The 18,258-nt window shown below is 46.6% G+C and overlaps 1 protein-coding gene across 1 annotated transcript in view; it reads right to left on the bottom strand.

Moving 5' to 3' along the window:
• The window catches only part of LUZP1 (leucine zipper protein 1), a 30,719-nt gene that overhangs the window by 3,691 nt on the left and 8,770 nt on the right, over positions 1-18,258 (bottom strand). Inside the window, exons 2-3 of the mRNA XM_079325543.1 lie at positions 4,453-7,716; positions 494-646 (exon numbers count right to left, since the gene is read on the bottom strand). Coding sequence (XP_079181669.1) covers positions 494-646; positions 4,453-7,608 — 3,309 coding nt within the window. The 5' untranslated portion in view covers positions 7,609-7,716. The remainder of the gene's footprint in view (positions 1-493; positions 647-4,452; positions 7,717-18,258) is intronic.

Raw genomic sequence — 18,258 nt, 5'->3', positions numbered from 1 at the left:
CTATATTGGCAGAAGGAAGCCCCCAGTGAAGAGGCTGAAATACACATTCTTTTAATTTTTTTTTTTCAGTAAATCATAATGACTATAATGTAGGCCATTTTCCAGTCTGTGTGTCCACAAAGATGTGTTTTAGGTGGCAGAGCAGCAGGGTGTAGCAGCAGAGAAACACTCTGGTAGTACAGCTGCCAGCTGAGCAGGGACTCTGCTTTTGTCTCTCCAAATGTTTTTTCCCATCCCTGATTGATTCATGTACCAGAGGATGACAGAGATGCAGTTCCAACTTAGTTCTCAGATAATATTCTTAGCCATAAAGCCTGCTGAAACAAGTTTAGAACAAAAAATACAGCAGCCACTCCATCTCTGGGAAGTGCTAACTCCAGACTTGATTTCTCCTCCAAGAGTGGAGACTTTTTGGACAACTCCTGTAAGTTTGGCTCCTGAGAGGTCAGTTCAGATTTTGCCTTCTTGCCTTGTACCTCCCTCCCTTACATACCTGCTCCTCTCCTTGCAGCCCTGCTGCTGCAGGGGAGTTGGATTCAGGGTCCTTGGTGACTGTCCTTTTCCCCACACTGTCAGCCTGGAGCAGATACTCAGAAGAGCCATAATGCTTCCTTCTGGAACTGGACACAAAATCCTTGCTTTCATCCTGTGTGAAGGAAAATAAAAAGGGTTGGGACCCAGGGTCTGTGAAAGGTCTGGAACAGCACTGGAGTCCTAGTCCAGGTTTGCAGTGTAAGGTGTGGGCTTGAATCCCTTTAGCCAGGAGGGATTTAAACCACCAGGCCAGCTCTGGCATAGCCTCATTTCATAAGGATTTTGTCTCAAGAACTACCCAGTAATTTTAACCCAAGTTATGGGTGCACTGTCACAAAACAGAACAAAATTACTGAGGTCCAAGGAAAGATGAAACCACTGATATGGTGTGGATGGCTGCTTAAGTAAAAGCTTTTGTGGAGTCAGTGGGAGTGTAATAAATACTGTAATTGGGTTTGCATGGCAAGGCTTTGGTAGGGGATGGGAGGAGCTGCTAGAAACTTCCTCCATGTCACTCAGAGGCAATGCCAGCTGGCTCTGAGATGGACCTGCCACTGGCCAGGACTGAGACCATCAGAGAAGGCAACAGCATCTCTGTGATAACATGCTAAGAAGGAAAAACAGTTATTGCACAGAAGTAATTGTGGTCAAGGACAAGAGAGAAGTGAGAAAATGTGAAAGGAACAGATCTGCAGATGCCAAGGTGAGAGAAGAGCTCCAGGAGCCAGAGCTGAGATTCCCCTGCAGCCTGTGGTAGACCTGGTGAAGCAGCTGTACCCTGCAGCCTGTGGAGATGCACAGGAGGGCTGAAACCCACCTGCAGCCTGTGGAGATGCACAGGAGGGCTGAAACCCACCCACCTGCAGCCTGTGGAGGAGCCCCAGACCATGGAAAGAGAGAGCCCATACTGGAACAGGTTTACTGGAAGGATTTGTGACCCCTTGGGGGACCCACACTGGAGCAGCCTGTTCCTGAGGAACTGCAGCCCATGGAAAAGTGACCCATGTTGAAGCAGTTCATGAAGAATCACAGGACTCACAGGGAGGGATCCCCTGCTTTGGCAAGGGAAGGACTCCTCTCCCCAGGCAGCAGCAGAAATAACATGTCATGAACAGAACACAAACCCCATTCCCCTCTCCCTGCACTGCTGGGGGTGAAGGGTTAGAGACTGGGAAGGAGGGAGGGGTAGGGGGAAGGTGGTTTTGAGATTTATTTCTTGTTATCCTGCTCTGATTTTGACTGGTAATAAATTAAATTAATTTCACAGGTCAAGTCTGTCTGGCTGGTGACAGTAATCTGTGAGTGATCTCTCCCTGCCTTTATCTCCTCTCACAAACCTTTCATTCTATTTTCTCTCCTGTCCAGTTCTGGAGTGGCAGAGGGGCTTTGGTGAGATGCTGGCAGCTGGCCAGGTGCCACCACAGATGTCCTGTACATTAGCCCCAAAGCAGGGGAGAGGCAGAGGCAGCACATCCCTGGACACTGCCTGGGGAACTCTTCCAGCAGATGCACTTCTGCCATCAGAAGTGATGATGGCTTCCCTTGCAGACCAGCCTATCTTTAGAATTTTGCCAAATTCATGCAGCAGATAGCCCTGCTCCAGTATTACTGTCAGAGGCACAAGAGAACCATGTATCCATCTGACATTGCTGCTGCTCATCTGCCCCTGCCTGCCATTTGCACTAATTTCCAGCAAACACCACACCAGAGGAATACAGACTTTGTGAAACAGCAGCTCTAACAGAATGACTGCTGGAGGTCCTGCACTGCCTCAGGTCTTTAGGAGCTGGAGAAGGTGGCTGCCAGCAGCAGAGGGAGCTGGTCCCCAGGCAGAGCTCTGCTCCCTGGGGCTCCCACAGCAGAATTCCATCCAGCTGCTGCTGCTGCAGCACAGAGCTGCACTACAGAGCCAATACCTGCTGCAGCTTCTTTAGAGGTATCTGCCTGCATCAGCAATACACAAAGGGAAGGCTGTAATGCAACTGAGGAAGAGAGATTTTGGCAGAAACAGCACAGACCCCACATTTCCCATGTAAGATTCTCAAGGCAATGTCAGACTGTGGATAGTGGAGCTGGAAAGAGGTGACAGTGACACCTTCATAGGACAGATCAGTGCCCAGCCTTCTGCCAGAGCAAACAGCTGCATCTTTCAGTGAAACACAAATCCCAGCAGAAACAAGCTGCTGTGATATCAGGCATTTTGTAAGCCTCAAAGGGTTTTTTTCCCCAAGGGCACGTGCAACAATTTAAGTTGCATACATTTGTCTATATGTAGTACAATTAAGTATCTGCAGTCTTTCAGATTAACTTCATACTCCTCATTTACAAACTGAAAGTACACAATCTATGATCACAAACTCATGTTTGTGACTGTATGGTGCCAAGGGTGATTTTATTGCAAAGAATGGCACAGAGACAGATCCTGAGCTCAGTTCTTTGTGAACTAAAGTTGCTTTCACAGGCAAGGCTGAAGCCAGCTCATCATTGATTTGGATTTGGAGTGACCAGGCAGAGACCAGGTTGCTCTGTCAGGGACACCTCAGCTGCTGTGAAGGTGCCATGCACAGCTGGCAAATCTGATCTGGAGAGCACCTGCACAATGCACTGGGGGCTGCCAGGAGGAAAACTGAAAAGAAATCCCTGAGTGCCTGCTGTTCAGGGCTCTGCAAACAACCACACATGAACTCAGTTGTGAGTAGAGACTGCTTCAGCTCTGAGAGTCAAGGTTGTGGGTGCAGGGAATTGAAACTCCCGGGATAAAGGACACCCTAGGAATGGATCTCTCATTTCCCAAGCACACAAACTGCTGTTATGCAGAAGGACAACTTCAATCATATCAGCTCTGCTTGGATTCTTGAATGAGCAGTAGAGATTGTCTGGCCAGGGAGACAATGTATTCTCAGTTTCCAAATGTAGCTGGAAGGCCACACTGTACTTTCTAAAACCAGGCAACACACTCTGCAAAGCTAAGTGCAAATTCTTCTGTGTTTCTCCTAGCCAGAGAAGTGGAAGATTTGAAAATGTAAAACTCCTTGCCCATCTCCAGTTCATCTTTGTCAATGCCAAAGTCATTCAGTCATGAACCTATCCCCTCTGTCAGATTATCCAGCTTGGTTCCTCCTGCTAAATGAACAGCAGAGGCAGGAGCTGCAGCACAAACCAGTGTGGGGTGTAATGGCCAGAAGGGTCATTGCTGCCAGTGAGTTCACTTGAAATCTGCCCAAGCCTGCAGCTCCACTGGCAAGCACATCTCAGCAGAGCAGCTGCCTGCAGGTGTCACAAGGGACTCAAGGGACTCCCCCCCTGGTACCAGGCAAAGAGCACTGCACTCCTTGTGGCTCTTGCTCCTTTTCAGGTGGAAGATGGACACAGAGCAAGGAGGGTGTTAGCAGCCACCATCCATCTGTTTAGGGAATGCCCAGGAAACATTTCCAGACCAGAGTCTGGTTTCATATGAGGACACAGTGAAGCTCTTACCAAAAAGAGCTCCATCTATCTCTACAGCTGCAATTAGAGCTACAACCCTTCCTCATGCACAAACCCACTCAAATCTGCTCCTTTCCATCATTTTCTCATTGCTACTCCAAATTCAAAACGCCACACAAAGTCACTCTGAAAAGCACACCACATCCTATTTAAGCTGTGACTATGTCTTCTCTGATGCTACTATGCAGTTATTCAAATGGCATTACAAGACCCAAGCAGATGGATCTCATTTCAATAAGGCTAAATCTGGTAATTCACACATGAGAAAGCTGTGGGTGCTGTGAATTGTGAATTCACTGCAGGAAGACAGAGGGAGCTGGGAGAGGCAGCACTTGGGAAATGAGCTGTAAGGATTTCAAATCATGCATCCTACAACAGGCAGCTTGGAAAACCTCATCAGCTGAAAGAGTGTTGAGTGCAGGTGATACTCACAGGCAGTGTGCTCCTCTGCCGAGCAGCAGCTGCTGTAGGATCACTGCCATAGCTCCTGCATGTCAGCAGCTCAGATGCACTTAAGTTACTTTTGGTCCTTTGGGAGCCAAGTACAGGGTCAGGGGCACTCCAAGAATTAGCAGTGGCACTCGTCCTTGATGAAGCCTGCTCCAGGAAGTCTGTTTTTGAACTATTCCCTTCCCCTTCTGAAAGGTCCACTGAGGACCTACGCAAGTTTGTGACACTGAAAGTTGCACTTTTCTCCACTTTGGTTTGAGAGTCCTCCAGGGAATGCAGGCCTTGTCTTGTTCTCCAGGAACTTCTCACAGTGACATGCTTTGTTTCAGATGAAGCCTCTGATGAGCCATGGCTCTTCCAGCTGATTGTCTCCAGAGGTGTCTCACTGCTCCTCTCCATGAGCTCAGAAGTCTTTAGCATAATGCTGCTCCTTGAGACCACTGTTTCAGCTTTACTTCTTGCTGCCTCTCCACTTCTGTCTGTCTCAGATGACTTCAGAGCACTTCTATTAATGGAAATCTCAAAGGGTGAAGGGGCATTGTTTGTTATTAATGGTGAAGGCTCATTTGAAGCAACTCTGATGTTGCTGGTGGCAACATGCCTTTCCTTTGCTGCTGTGTCTGAAGTGGTCCTTGGAGCTGTTGGCTCAGAAGGGAAGATTGTGATGCTGCTTGACATTTTATTTGTTACTGTTTTAAAAGTAGACTTCTGTTTTTCTGACTCGGCCTCTGAAACAGTCCCTCCCATGATTGCCTTCATATCCTTCTCAACAATTGCAGGCTTAATGATGGCTTTTGATCTCAGAGCTTCTCTAGGGCTGAAGGTTCTTCTGGATTTCAGTCCTCCAGGGCTGGCATCTGATGGTTTTATGCACTTAGTAGAGTCTTCATCATTCACAGTTCTTTTGTCATCTTCAAAAAGTGATGCTCTAAAAACTCCCCTAGAATTGGAGAACTGCTTGGAACCGATTTTCTTTCTTGTCTCAAAATCTGACTGAGTGGTTGGATTTTTGCCTCTCCCTGATTCTTCATCTGAATTAAGTTTTTCCTGGTTACTTTGGATGGTTTTGGAGTCAGTTTTTAAACCCACATTTACATGATCTGTTGCTGAACTTGAAGACTGCTCGGTGCCTTCTTTATCCAGACCTGTGAGAATCTGCAGAATGTCCTCCTGGCTCCTGGAGCGATGGGAACGCTTCGTTAGTGTTGAAAGCTTCACACTGTCAAGTGATGCATCTGCAGCTTCTTTTTCCTGGGAGATTACTGCCCTTTTAGCCCTCCCCTCTGAGGGCTGTCTGTGTGATGCAGCAAAAGTGCTCACTGCTTCCACTTTAGAGCCAACAGAGTCTGACACACTGGAGGACACGTGGTACCTGTATGCTGAGACTGTGCCATTGGAAGAGGTGTGGTTACCCCTTGAGAGCTGCATGTCCCTCAAGCACTCACTGACTTCATCCTGACTCGTTTTCAGCTTCTCAGCCAAAGAAGCCACTGATTCTCCTTTGCTTGACTTTTCATCCCGTGTGTCAGCACCATTTTGGCAGCTGCCACGGAGCACCTGAGATGGCTTTTCAGCCTTGGACCTCAGGCCTGTATCACCAACAGGTTTGGAAAGTGCTTTCCATGACTTCTGCTCTTGTGCAGCAGGAGGATATCTGCTGAGGACAGATGGCTGCTCTTTGGATCTCTTCCCCTCATTCTGCATGATGCAGCCATCCTTCTGACCAGAAGAAAGGGTGGAAACTGAAGATTTCTCTTCCAGTTTTCTTGTATCTGTGCCAACAGTGTCAGAAAGGACAGATGCACCAGAAGCTTTCCCTGCTCTTCTGTTCACCAAGCTTGGACTGGGCAGCTGTTTCCCAGTGTGGCTGTAGCTGTCACTGGTGCTGGAGGAGTCTCTGTTCCGTGCCCTGTCGCGGCGCTGCTGTGGTGACAGCTCCCTTGCCTTGTGCTTAGCAGCTGGCAAATCACCCAGCACACCTCTGTATTTAGGTCGATCATGTTTGCCCCTGCTAGAAAAACTTGTATCTTCATTTTCAACTTCTCCATTCTCTAGATCTTTCTGTTTCTTTATTTGCATTTTTATTTCTTCTAACTGACCGGTTAAGAGTTTGTTTTTATTCTGTTCGCTTAAGTAACTGTCTTGCAGATCATTATTTTTGGCTCTCACTTTTTTAAGTTCTTCTTCTAAAGATTCAAAATGTTTGATCTGAGTTTTAAGTTTCTCAATTTCTTGGGTGAGATCTTTCACTTTGTTGTCTTCCTGGTTTTTATTCTTTTGGTTTTCTGATTTATTCCTGGTTTCATTTTCTACATGTTTCAGGTAATCCACACTTCCCTTCCTCCTGGTCTCCTTAGAAGGCAGTGCAGAAGTCAAGTCATCTTCAATTCTCATATCATTTCTGTCCAGGAGGTTGTTGGATGACCTTTCCAGCAAGTTGGATGCATTTCTAGTTTGATCTGCTCTATTTAGTTTATTGTTTTGTTCTAGTTTCTGTGTTAGCTCCTGGATTATTTTTTCATTTTGCTTTTCTCTTTCATTAAAATGTTTTCTTTCTGTGATAAAGCTCAGGGCTAAGGATTTCAGCTTTTCTAACTCAGCTGTTAAGGTCTGCTCAGTTTTATCCAGCCTGTCCTCAGATGATTCCAGTTCTTTCACTTTAACTCTAAGTATTTCTAATTCTGTAGATATCTTTTTGGTCAAGTTCTTTTCTTCATTGAGGCTAAGACACAGCTGTGTACAGTCATTCTTGCTCCTGCTGAAGGCCTCCTCCAGCTTCTCCAGCTCTGCCATTCTCTTCTGAAGCAGCTCAATTTCTGACTTCAGATCTCGAGTGAGGCTCTCCTCCTCTTCAAGTTTCTCTTTCATTAATCTGCAGAGCTCTTCAGCTTTCCTAATTTCTTCATCCTTGCCTTCAATCTTCAGCACTCTCTTCCTCAGGGCTTCAATGTCAGCCAGCATGCTGGAGTTGCTGCCTTCTGCCTGGATAACTTTGTCCTGGAGGTCAAGCAGCTCATCCTCTGCTTTCTGCAGATTTTTAGTTGCTTCCTCCAGCTCATCAAGGCGGCGACTGAGGCTCTGCAATTTGAAACGTAGGTGTCGATTTGAGGTTTCCTTGTAGCCTGTACATTCTGCCATGATTATTTGTTTCCTTTAAGGATAAAGCTTTTCTTAGTCCGGGTGAATTGTAAACACCTTGCTTATTTCCAATATGTTGCTGTTTCTTTGAGTGGAGGCAATCTCACCCTGAAAGGAAAAAAAATGCTCAAAATCAGTATAAGAGCTCAGAAAATAAATAAATTCACTGTTTAAGTTGGACTATAGATGTTTATATAAATAGCTTTTTTAATTAAACATATTTCTGAGTGCTAAATTAGGTGAAATGAAATTGCAGAGAAGAGCCACAGTCCATTTACTTTGGTTATACAAAATTTCCAAAACCAGTCTGTTTAAGGGCACAAAGCATCCTCTTCTGCAGAGATGGTTTGTGCCCCACCAGTGGATCCTCAGCCAGTGCTCCACAGTCAGTGCAGCTGCTCACATGTGAGACCCCAGGCTGCAGAGGGTCACACCCATGCAGGACCAGACATGCAGCACATACCTCTCTTTCTTTCCAGCACTGCACCAGTGATGAAGATTCAGGAACCATAAACAGAGTTAGAAAAAGGCAAACCCCAGCCATAGGGTAACCTCTGAGGATGGGGCAAGCCCCCCACACCAGCCTGCAGATGCAGGGCACTGGGAGCTGCTGCCATTTGACACTGCCAGTATTTCTCCAGCATCTCAGGCTGCTCAGCAGAAATCTTCACCTGAGCTATAGTCACATCCCAAGAACACTCTACCAGTGGAGTTTCAAGTTGCTCCCTCCCATTTCAAAAGCTGCTGTTGCCACCCACTCATCCCCCCAGGAGAGGAGCAGTTGCTTGTTCCTCTCCTTGCTGCTGAGCATGAGCAGGAAACACATCAGTGCACTCTGACACACTCAGTGTGAACTCTTCCCAGCTCAACTCAGAGCTGGCAGGGTTGTTTTCTAAGCAGCCCCTCTGTGCTTTGAGGGAGGAGCAGGAAGGGGCCCCTGGGAGGATCTGAAGTCCCTCTCTGGCACTCAGCATTAGCTCTGTCCTGTCCTGGGCCTGAGACATGGCCCAAAGCAGGTGAGGGCTGCTGCAAACCTCAGTGGAGGGAGGGTGAGTGCAGCTCTCTGATCTGCACCCCTGCTCAGGCAGTCTGTCTTGCAGCAGGACTTGACCTCCAGAATTTTTGTGAACCTCTCCACAGAGGAAACACGCAGGAATTTCCTATTCCAGAGTGTCAAGAAGTGATGGCAGGATGTGGGGAGGAGACAGTGGCAGTGAAGGAGGCAGCAGCACCCTGGGCACAGCCTTGGGCTGGAGATGATCCATTTCCAGGCAGGCAGGGGCCCTGGGCTGGGGACACCTGGCCACACACCTTGGGGACCCTCCTGGTGCACACTGGCACCTGTGACCCATCTCCTGAAGGGCCCTCCTCACTCTGGGGGAATCACCATCCTCCCTGCTGGGCTCAGGCCCTTCCAGCCCCTGAGAGGAGCACCACAAACAGCACCTGGAGAGGAACCTTGGTGTCCTGGCAGCAGAGCAGCCAGCCTTGGCCAGGTGCCTGCCCCTCCCTTACCACCATGGCCATGGCCTGCTCCTGGGCCACCTTCCTCGTGCTGCCACACACCCCTGAGCCACTGCAGCTGCCTGCAGGCAGGGAGGGCTGTCAGAGCCCAGCAGAGCCCCATTAAAATGCCACTGGGCCAGCACAGGAAGGGCCACAGCCAGCAGACGCAGTGCTCTGAAAACACAAGGCTGTGCCTGCCATGGAGCTGGGAGTGAATGGTTAATGGTTAAGCCAGCAGCATGGAGGCAGAGCTGTGCAGGGCTGCTGCTGCCTCTGGTCTAACACTGCCACAGGGTCCAGACAGGCTGGGGGACCTCTGTCCATGGAGGGGTTCAGGGCTGTACCAGAGATGGTTCTGGAGCTTCCCAGCACCTCCCCAGCTGACATGATTTACTGCTAGGGAGGAAAGAGGCTCAATCTGATTAGTTTAATAAGGAGAAGGAGATGTAAAGCAACACAGTAAGAGAAGGATCTACAAGTCTCCCAGCTGAAGGCCCTTTAAATTCCTGGCATAGCCAGTGCCTGGAGATAGAACCAGACCAAATCAGAACTACAAATAAAGTGCACATTTATAAGACTGAGGGGACAATAAGATTGAATAGGCCAATATAAAATATTATCTTAGGTAGTGACTGCTTTGAAGTCATGATTTGAGTTAGGGCTTGGACCAGAGAACTCAAGGGGATTTCCTGCATAAACTACTCTGGCTATTTGTGACTGTTCTTCTCCAGTCTGTCAATGATATCAGAGTATCAGGAAGAATGGTACAGGACTCAAACACTGGGACTATTATTAATGCTAATTAACATTGTTGGTGGATATTTAAACAGGAGCTGTTAAATCTCATAAAGCTTGTAAATGTACTGAACAATCTGATATACATGTATGGACTTCATGTTTTTCTCTCTTTCTCTCTCTTTTGAAAAAGTGAGCAGTTCTCAGCCTACCTGTATCTTACAATTTTTGGAAAAAAAACCCCAATCAAATAACCAAACCAACAAAAAACCAAAATGAAACCCCAAAAACAAACAAACAAAAAACCCCCCCACAAAAAGCCACAAACAACAGCAAAAACCCCACTCAAAAACAAAGAAACAAAACAAAAACCCAAACCGAAACAAAAGAAACCACAGGAAGAAAAGATGATAACTTTCATAAACAGCAAATAAACTGTGGCAGTGGCAAATGTATTTATCAGAGCACATGAAGTCAAACCCCAATTTCACATATTTTAACCAATCCAAAGTGGTAACATAATACCAAACACTGCAGGGAATTTAACAGAATTCACTATTTAAATGATTCATTCTGATTCTGTTTTTCCCCACGGATTTATCATCAGGTTTTCTGACCTTCTTCAGCAAGTGTGCATATCTCCTAACTAATTTATATTTAGCATTATCAATTGCCTGTTCCCACTGTTTAAGCCAGACAGCTTCTGACTCTGCATGGTTCTGGCTACAGCTTCCTGTTAAACAGCTGTGAGAATTCAGTGTTCAAGACATTTACTACAATCATAACTCTCAATTACCCTTCATGTTCTTAAATTTAATTTTTTCTGCACACTCACTTTCACTCATTATCTACATTTCTATGAAAACTTTTCTTTAGCAGAATCATTAGATTTAACTTCCCCTGGAACTACTTTATCTTGCCTGCACAAAACACATAGTCAGTTCAGAGCAGTGAACCGAGGGAAAAAACTCCAGCTAGAAACATTTGCTAGAAACACTTTATGAATTGGGAGGTAAGAATCATCTATTTCAGGAACAGCAATTAAATTACCACTACCTGAGACCTACTCACATCATCTCTGCCAAAGTTCCTTAGGCCCACAGTGCTGTTCTTCTCCAGATGCACAGAAGCATCTTACCCTACACATCCTTTTCCCTGCTCTGATTTGGTTCTTACCCTACACATAATTTTCCCTCCTCTGATTTGGTTCTTACCCTACACATCATTTTCCTTGCCCTGATTTGGTTCTTACCCTACACATCCTTTTCCCTGCTCTGATTTGGTTCTTACCCTACACATCCTTTTCCTTGCCCTGATTTGGTTCTTACCCTACACATCCTTTTCCCTGCTCTGATTTGGTTCTTACCCTACACATCCTTTTCCCTGCTCTGATTTGGTTCTTACCCTACACATCCTTTTCCCTCCTCTGATTTGGTTCTTACCCTACACATCCTTTTCCTTGCCCTGATTTGGTTCTTACCCTACACATCCTTTTCCCTGCTCTGATTTGGTTCTTACCCTACACATCCTTTTCCCTCCTCTGATTTGGTTCTTACCCTACACATCATTTTCCCTCCTCTGATTTGGTTCTTACCCTACACATCCTTTTCCTTGCCCTGATTTGGTTCTTACCCTACACATCATTTTCCCTCCTCTGATTTGGTTCTTACCCTACACATCCTTTTCCCTGCTCTGATTTGGTTCCTGGGATGAGTCCCACAAGCACCCACTGCTCTTGATTTCAGGATGTCCCCAAAACACTGATGTGGGACCATAACTGTTGAACTGACTCCTACTGTTCTTTCTGTAATGCCAAGATAAAAGTGCAGCCAGCTGCCACACTCATTTGTTGAGTACTGGGAGACACTGATATCTCTCACAAGTACATTTTGCATTTAATCTTTGAGGTTTTTAATCTTTTTGCTTGCACTGTTCTACTGATAATGCAACATCCCTCACTGTGGCTGGGAGAGCCTGAGCTCCCAGTGATGCTGGTCTGCCACAGCACCAATCATCACAGCATGTATGATACAATTGGCTTTACCAAATCCTAAAGAGGAATGATAATTGTTAATGGCTTAGCCTGCAATCTCTTTTTAATAATTTATTTGTTTGTTCTTGAAGTTGCCATGGTTTCCCAGAGTCTAGAGAGCACCACTCAAAGGCAATAGAAAATCAACAGATTCATGCACAGCTATAATCAGAGAATAGAAAAGCAATTTGCATCACTGGAGTTTGAGTCCTTGGGATCCTCTGTGTTGTGAAACCACAGAGGCTGAGGTTTGCCTTCCTCAGCTGACAGGTGGCTCAGCTTCAGGTGAGGAGCAGAGCAGGGCTACTGTCCATGTTCTTATGGATGGAGCATATATCTGCTACTACTCCCTCCACTTCCCCAAATGCTGGGGTGAACTTAAATCCCCCCCATTCTATTTTCTGCTAAACTATAACTCAGAATATCCCTGGGAAACTGTATTTTTGCATTGAGCACAATGCTGGGAGTGTTTGGACACATGTGGGGAAAGGGAGCCTTAGCAAAGCAGGTCTCAGACTGTGTGTTCAGATTTCATTCAGTGCTGACTGACTGGTCACTTCAGGCATGAGGACAGCTCTGTGGATGTACATCAGCAACACCTGGGCTAGAAAGGGAATTTCTGAGCAGCCCCCAATGGCCAAGCAGCCAGGGAGAAGCTGATGAAACCATCCTCCTGTTCTAATGGATACTTTTCCAGCTGAAGTATAGGTTAGATGTGTTGGTTGGATTCTGCCCACATGCACACACACCTGCAGTTTTAATTAGAAGGTTTCTGGTGTTGCATACGTAGGCAAGGGAGTGTGAACATGTCATGCTCACAGACAGTAATGCTGCTGATGAATCATGCTTCTATCACAGCTCAGTGTGCTGTGAGCACCACTGGGACTTTTCTTCCCTGCCCCAGGGTGAAATGGGCTGGGAGGAGTCCAGCACGTCATTCTTTATTTGTGAAGTAAAATTTCTCTACCATCTATATAGAAGAAGGACATAGATGTCACAAATTGCAGCAAATGGCAATACTGTGGCCAGAGCCTTCCATCAGTTAAAAAGAGAAGGAAAGGTTTTCTTAATATGATTTTGCCTTTTGCAAATTCTTTCCAGCACCTGGTTCTTGACTTGACACAACGACACACAGTCATGAGAACAGGAGAAAAACACTCAAGAAAAGAAAAAGGGTATAAAACAAGACAGACTGAACAAGAGCCAAAGTCCCCTATGTGACATCAACCCTGCATCTAAGAACCTCCTGGGACAGCTCAGCAGGCAGGGAACATATTTGCTTGCTTTCATGGGAAGGGGACAGGGGCTCCCTGGCCCCACTGAACACAAATGCAAAATGCCAAGTGACTTTTGGGGATGCACATATTTTGAGGAAGGAATTGTCTCAGAAATGGCATCTAGTGGGAGAGAAAACTCTAAAAGTCAGAAAAAAGCTCAGCAATCTGGAAGTGGATTGACTATTGACTAATACAGTATGAGACTGGAGATGTGAAATAATGAGACAGCAGTCAAAAATAACCACAGCAACCACAACCTTCAAGGAAACTCAAATTATGACACAATAGCATCCACAGCAATGTGAGAGACTGCAGCAGGCTCTGCAGATGCCAGAGAGGATCTGGCACATCACTGAGTCACACTGACCCTACGTCAGCACTCCAATCACCCAGTGAACTCCTCAGCACTGCTCTTCTCCTTGCAATTCAAACTGAGTCTCCCAACATGGAGCTGGCAGGGCCAATGCAAAAGCAGCAGAGCATAAAGGCTCCCATGGCTGCTCACAGCAGATGCTTTGAGCAGCACTGGGGTTTCAGCAGTTGTGCTTTACTGTGCACATCACAGCAGAGATTTTGCTTTCCTCTACAAAGCTCCTCTGGCTCCCCCATGAAATCACAGTTTGACTCACACTGCAAAGGCCACTGAAAGAAGGTCTGAGCATTTGCTGCCCAGCTGCAGCATCTTCCTTTCAGCAGTACAGAACAGTGTTAACTTGCACAAGTGCCAATGAGAGGGCTGCTGGGGCCATCCTTGTCCTGGGAGCCCCATGGCAAAGAAGATGTTACCCACACTCTGGAGCTCTTGATCAGAAATGGATTGATACTTCCAAAGCCCCTCAGCATGCTACTCCTATGTGCTATCCTGCACTGCAATCAAAGCTGAGAAACATGTTTTATTTCTTCCCATGCTGCCACTTGTCTTGTCCTCAGAAGCAGATTTTACTGTCACATTTGATTTCACAAACACTATGCAGGCATCTCTTCAGCGAGTCACAAACTTGGCAGCATCCTGCAGATGGCATGGGAAAAGCAGCCCCAGCTCAGTGGTGCTTTTGTAATAATTACTGGACACAGAGCTCTCCCACCTCCTTCACCCTCCATCCAATCTCTAGCAAGCTCATCTTTGAAAAGCTCTCACCATCACTTCAGCCCCAAAATAAGTGCTGGCATGAAGGTAGCTGAGCCACCTATGGGCAAGCTGAAAGCCCCAGACTAACTGAAAAGATTCAGGGCAAGCAAGATCCAGAAATTTTTTAGATAAATGAATGAAATAATATGTCAAAGATTATGGAATGTAAAGAACTCAAAGTTCTGTGATTCAGGACATCCCTAGAAGCAGACAATAGGGAAACACATTCATTATTTCCCTGTTTCCCCACATCTGGTTTGGGCTGCCAGTATAGCCAGCATGTTGAGGAGACAGGCACCTCAGTGCCTTCTCCTCTGCTCCTTTCCTTCTCTCCTGCACCACTGCATCTTTTGTGCTTCCCAAACTTCCATTATTCCCAGATATTTAGCATATAGTAAAAGTTCTTCTCAGATTATCTTCCACACTGTCACTTCAATAAGCTTGACTCCTGAACTTGCTCTTCTACCCTCTTCATCTGGCCACTGTAAATCTTCACTTTCAAGCACAATGTCCTTCCCTCTACTCTTCTGCCACACTTGTGCTGAAGGCTGGGTCAGTAACATCAATCCCAGCTCCTCCTGGTCCCATCCTGTTACCTCCTGTCTCTGTTCAGTGCCCTATTTCTGCTTGTATGTGGTGGTGCATAGGGAACTTCTCGCTGCACGATGTTATGGAAGCTAGAAGTCCTCATGGGTTCATAAAGAAGCAATTAGATACATTCATGGAAGAAAAATCCCTCAAGGTCATTCCTTGGGACCCACTCCTAGTTCAGCAATGCCAATTGAGCCAGAACTTGCAGGTAGGAAGAATCCTTTGATCTGCATGGCTGCACTCCCTCCTTCCTAGGTGTCCATTTCCAGGCATTGCTGTCACCCAGTAGAGCTCTCATTATCTTCCTGGGCTCCTTTATTGTCCTGTCACAAACACTTGTCCAAGTGAAACAGGACTAACACTGCACAACTGACAAGTACCACACTGCAAATTGGTTACACACCCAAAAGCATAAACCCACACAATTTTTTTATCCAGCAGCATCTACAGAGGTGGGAAAGGCCTGCCTGGTACAATGCACTTAATAAGATTAACTTCAAGTACTCACAACCCTCTCTGAATCATTTTGCTCATTAGGCATAGGCAGCTCTAACCTTCACATTCTTCCCAACACTATACCCAAGAGCCACATGGCTACAAACATATCCCTGCTGGCATGAAAATTACAGAGTATTGTGTGTTTCCCTGCATCCTGTCTGATACAGGGCACATTCCACTCTCCTAACAGAGTAGAAGGACATCTGAGTCAGCTCTGCAGGAACACTCCTTTGATTGCTGTGTTTTTCTGGCTAAAAGATTGGCTCAGCCACTCAGAGGTTTCCATGCAGGTCCCTATAAACCCTGCAGAAAACTTGGATTTCCCCTAAGGTCCTCCCAAAAAAACAAGCTCATGAGCTCTGTAGCACAACTGGCAACTCTTGTGACTTTCTCCCTGGAGAAATTCATTCAATGAAGTTTGTAAATGATAAAAGGAAAGTTTTTCAGCTCCCTCACAGCTGCCACAGGAACAGCCTGAGGAGCTGCCATAGTTCCTGCTTCTCCTGGACTGCTGCAGCTCCCAGTCCATCCATTTTCTGCCTTGGACAGAAATGAAAGGACAGGGAGGCAACCAGCCTGTGTGTGTACCCAAATGCAGTTTGCTAGAGCTGTGCATTCAATACAAAAATATTCAGGCACTCCCCACAGATAAAAAAAGTCTGCAGCACTGTCAGATAATTGCTCACCTCCAGTTTGTTAAGGCCAGGTGGATGAATGGCTCTGCACTGTCACCAGTGACCAAAAAGAGCAGAGGGTCCACCTGTATCAGCACCTGAGCCTGGCTCAGGGCTCTCCTCTGTGCCAAGGCCAACTGGCACAGAACAACCTCTGCCATTTTCAAACTGCTCTGCCTCCAAACATGACACACCTTGCTGACTTCTCAGCCATCCCCAGAAGATGTCTGGGAAGATCCAGGCCAAGTCATGGCAAGAACTGTACAAATATAAGGCAGACATCAGAGATCCATGGATCAGGATTGTCCCCACTCCTCAGTACTAACAGGAAAAATCTTTTGGAAACAGCTAAGACAGTCAACTTCAGCTTCATCTCAGGAAAGGTGCCCTGTGCTCTCTACACACCTTGCTCTGCACTTCCTTCTGCTCTGTGCACCAGCATTTTGTTCTGAGCAGGTCCAGCAGGCACTGCACAGACCCTCAGACTGATGACATAATAGCACAAGGAAATAAAATGGGGCCTGAAATAAAAATTATCCTATTTCAGTAAGTGCCTCAATTTTAATTTTCCATTAATCTTTACTAATTGCCTCTTAACTCAAAAATTCTAGGCATACATCTAGGACTAATTACTCTGATAAAATTCAATACTTAAGTATTGAATACCCAGTTTTAACTTCTGTCTAGTAGGTCAGCTTTATAAATCATTAGCACTGCTATCCACCCATTGAACCGAACAGCCCTACCACTAGGAAGAACCATGATCATCAGAAATCTCCTAAATCAGAAGTTTTACCCCAAGTCTCTGCAGAGTTGCTCTTGCTGAGGGGATCCCTCTTGAGGCCATGCTGCTGTTCCCCTTGTCCATCTGTGAGCAGCTTGCCCTGGCCTGGCTCACACCTGGCACAGCCTCCCCCATGCACAGCCACCACTTGCCCTGCTTAGTGCAGATGCAGAAGATGAAAGTGCTGGCAGGTTTTCAGGAGCTGTCCTGGGACAGATGGACAGCAGTACTTCTGCAGTACTCAGCAGTCTGGCCTGCCCTGTGTTTACAGCCTAACAAAGTCTGCAATTAGCAGCAATTCAGAATTGTGGAAAGGCACCTGAGGCTGCCAGGGAATCTGATTCAGGTTACAGGTGCCACTGCTGCTCTTGGAGCAAACCAGGGTTTAGAAGTTTTGAAGTTTAGAGAGGGCTGTGTGTTAGGGGAGCTGCAGTGCCTGGCACAGCACTGCAGCAGCTCCAGAGTGTGCTGGAGCTCACTGCAGCTGTGCCACTCTGCAGCTTTTGCACAAACATTTGTGAGAGATGTGGGAGAGACTAGCAGCACACCTCAGCTCAGCTGCCTGGGGAACAGCAGGGTTAACATCACTGCCATGAAAAATCCAGGAGGAGCCTGTCAGCCATTTGAAATGCCTCTGGCATAAAGGCTGGCAGGCTGGGGTTACACCAGCAGCATCACCTCCAGCTTCAGGCAACCCTTTTGGCTGCAACCCATGAAATCCACATGCTCTGAAGCAAGACTGGGTGCTGTTACCAAAGCAAGGTGCCATCACCAGCTCAGGGTGTCTTCCAGAGCTGCCCTGTGGGGACAAGAGCTGAACTGAGCAAGTGTCCAGGACAGCAGGCAGAGACAAGGCACGATGCTGCAGCTCCATTAGCAAGGTACCCACTCAGAGCAGGCACTGACTCACAGGCAGTGCAGCCAGAGCCTGGGTGATTTCTCCCCAGTCATGTGAACTGGGTGGACCATGGCTACAGAGTCTCACAAGCACCTGGGCAGGTAAAAGAAGGCTGGCTGGCTGACCAAGACACCATGAGTAATCTCTAGATCCTTCAAGGCCTCCCAGAACAAACAGCTGGTAACTGTCCCCTGGCTGTACCACAAATACTAATTGTGATCATGGACTCCCTTATAATAACCAGCTTTTTTTACCCCCTCTGAGCTCTCAACCTGCAGCTTTTTTGTTCACTGGCAAGTGTGAAGTCAAATGAAATGGGGTATTCAGGAACTTACAAATCACTCTTAAATATGATTTGCCCAGTGAGGACAGCAGGGTGGATTGGAAGATCCTAACAATAGTCTTTGTGTTCAATTTATTGCTGAAAATACCCTCAGGTAACAAAAAAGTAAATAAAATAACATTTACAAACAGGAACATGCTGCCTTTGTGAGACCATGCTTGTAGCAGAAAGAGATAATAGAGG

Source organism: Erithacus rubecula, assembly GCF_903797595.1.
Source record: "Erithacus rubecula genome assembly, chromosome: 23".
Taxonomy (NCBI): domain Eukaryota; kingdom Metazoa; phylum Chordata; class Aves; order Passeriformes; family Muscicapidae; genus Erithacus; species Erithacus rubecula.
The sequence above is the reverse complement of the archived record's forward strand: the minus strand, read 5'-3'. Positions and strand labels throughout refer to the sequence as shown.